Source organism: Selaginella moellendorffii, unplaced genomic scaffold (assembly GCF_000143415.4).
Source record: "Selaginella moellendorffii unplaced genomic scaffold, v1.0 SELMOscaffold_109, whole genome shotgun sequence".
Lineage (NCBI taxonomy): Eukaryota > Viridiplantae > Streptophyta > Lycopodiopsida > Selaginellales > Selaginellaceae > Selaginella > Selaginella moellendorffii.
Genome location: NW_003314370.1, coordinates 562,871 through 565,628, shown reverse-complemented (window position 1 = coordinate 565,628; position 2,758 = coordinate 562,871). Strand labels below are relative to the sequence as shown.

Genomic DNA, 2,758 nt, shown 5'->3' with positions numbered 1-2,758 from the left:
GGGCATTGGCGAGAGGAGGACATTGCTATGTCACTCCTTCGGATGATAGTGAACAACATCTCCCAGATAGCTTCGCTCACCGCTGCCGGACAGAACGTGAAGAAGACTGTGTTCACCGGAAGCTTTTTGCGTGGCCCCGTGGTAAACGTGCTGAGATCTGCGATGCAGTTCTGGTCTCCGGCAGCACAGCCAGTTTTCCTCCACAGCGATTACCTCAAAACGGCCGGTGCATTCTTGGCAGGGCCTCGGTGTTGCTCCACTCCTCCCATGACTAAAAAGGTACATTCCATTTTTGGCTACACACAACGATTGCGTTACTCCTCCTCCAGGGATACACTCCTCCTCATTTGAGGAGGGCACCGGAGCCACTTTCAGCTGCAACCAAGGATGAGCTGAGCTCAACATTGCTCAATGCCGCGCGATGCCTCAAGGCGTCCGGAGTAAGCGTTTGTTTTGAGTTGTCACAGTGTTTCTCTAATTGTATGTGTAGGATTTGTCGGAGAGGACGTTTAATTACATTGTCAAGGATCTCTGCGGCGGTGAGCTGGGAACAAAGCACATCAACACCAAGTTCAATGAAGAATTCACGTTGATCAAACAGCTTGGAAGAGGTGCTGACGGTGTGGTTTACATGTGCCGACACAAGTTTGACGGACAAGTGTACGCGGTAAAGCAGGTGAGCTTGGAGTGTATGTCATGAACCAAAGCTCTCTAATCTATGCTTTGCAGATCCATGTCCGGAAAGACCTTGAGAGTGTCATGAAGGAAGCAAGAACACTTTCAACTCTGGCTCATGCAAACATTGTGAAATATCATACTTCTTGGTGGGAGGAGCAGCCTGGTGGGGGTTGTGTGGTGTACATCCAAATGCAATACTGCACGAGGTACCAGTGTGTAAAATCTTTCCCTTTTTTTTTTTTTTTTTTCCTTTTTTCGAGCTGACAAGCCATTTTTACAGCTCGTTAAAAGATATGCTGGAAGATCCAAAAGCCTTGATCCCGGTGGCAGCGTTCAACGAGCTCGTTCAAGCTGTTGAGTACCTGCATGAAAAAAAAATCATTCACAGAGACATCGCTCCGAAGAATATCTTTTTCGACGACTATAATCGCCTGAAACTGGGAGATTTCGGGCTGGGTACGTAGTTTTCTAGTTTCCTCCTTGCCAGAGGTTCTCATATTTATTTTTCCAGCGAAGAAGAAGTTGTCGCTCCCGAGAGAGGGTGGGAAAGTTGGGACAGGCATGTACTCCTCGCCAAAGCAACTCGAGAATGAGATGGCTTCCGATATTTTCAGCCTGGGGATGATACTTTTCGAGCTCAATTGCCGCTTCTCACCCGAGAACCAAGACAGAGACTCCACGATGCAGCTGGCTAAGGATGGCATCTTCCCAAAGGAGTGGGAAATTGCAAACCAGGAATTGGCAGAGAAGATTCGGAGCATGCTACATCCAAACAGGAGCCTCAGGCCGACAGCCAGCCAGATCCTGGCTTCTCTCCCGTAGAAACAACATTCCATTAGAGAATGTAATGGACCTCAGTCCCACTTTCTCACCTCCGCGGGCTAATGGCTGTCCCCTGGTGCTAGGCTCATTCTCCACCGATCAACTTCAAGCTTCCAGCAAAATGGAATGCTTTCTCGAGGTCAAAAACCAGATCAACGACCGGTGTGAAGACCAAAGACGACCGGAGACCACGTTGGCCTCTACCCAAATGGTTGCTTCTACAATTGCATGCATGATCCATGCAATTTTGGCTCGCCTCGCTAGAGCTTGCACTGCAGCAAAAGGTGGCGGAGAGGTTGCAAAACCTTTGGCCACCACTTATTTTGAGAAAATGAGAATAAGCACACACTCAAATTTGAATAGATAAAGCTTGATCACTAACACTGCAACATGTTGATAAGTTATGCTACCAAAGTAGAAAATTAAAAGGCATACATGCAATTGTCATCCACAAATCATTGCCCAGTGGGATTGGAAGAAGTGGTATGGCAATTCCTTGCAGATTTAACAAAATTTATGCTAGAAATTATTGTGAATAAGTTTTTTGGACAAAAGAGAGTTGAATCTAGTAAATAAAATTGCTGTGTGTTGCATTGCATGGTTTGCTTTTGTTTTTATATTTTTTATTAGGATGTATAATTTGTTATGATCTGTCCAATATGCAGGTCCTATTCCTGCTTTTGTATATATTATATCTTTTATCCATATATGATCTATTAATTTATTATTACATGTGTTGTGCTTTATTATTTATATGCATCCTTCTTTCTCCATTATTGTTTGAAGTGGTTTTGCTTCTTCTTTTTGGTAGTCAATATTGAAATCTCCTGTAATTATTACTGGCTTTTTATTATCTATTTTCTGTATATATTTTTGTAGTTGTTTTATGAATATTTGTATATTTGTTCCAGGTTTTCTATGTAAATTTTTTATCTTTAATTTTTAAATTTTTTTTCTAGTGATACATATGACATTGCCAATGTTTCTGTTTTTAGATGTTCTATGATTTATAGTCATTTGTATGCAATGTTCATGTATATATGATTTATATTTATTAAAATTTAAATCCTCATGTTTTTGTGTTCTTACTTCTTGCATACATATCATATCTGATGTTAATAATTGTGAATCACTCTCTATATCGTCTTTATGTGCAGTAATAGATGTTGTATTTAGAACTTGTATAATTGTTTGGTTAGCTATTTTTTCTTCTTGTAAATCTATTAAATCAATTTGCTATAGTGCTTCTGTTGTCATT

General features: G+C 41.4%; 1 protein-coding gene across 1 annotated transcript; it reads left to right on the top strand.

Moving 5' to 3' along the window:
- Positions 1-6: 6 nt before the first annotated feature.
- On the top strand, positions 7-1,877 carry LOC9662405 (eukaryotic translation initiation factor 2-alpha kinase). Its single transcript, XM_024664358.1, has 6 exons — positions 7-279; positions 330-440; positions 491-676; positions 730-884; positions 959-1,134; positions 1,190-1,877. The coding sequence occupies exons 1-6, from the start codon at positions 28-30 to the stop codon at positions 1,498-1,500; spliced, it is 1,191 nt and encodes a 396-aa protein (XP_024520126.1). The 5' UTR covers positions 7-27; the 3' UTR covers positions 1,501-1,877.
- The last annotated feature ends 881 nt before the right edge of the window (positions 1,878-2,758 follow it).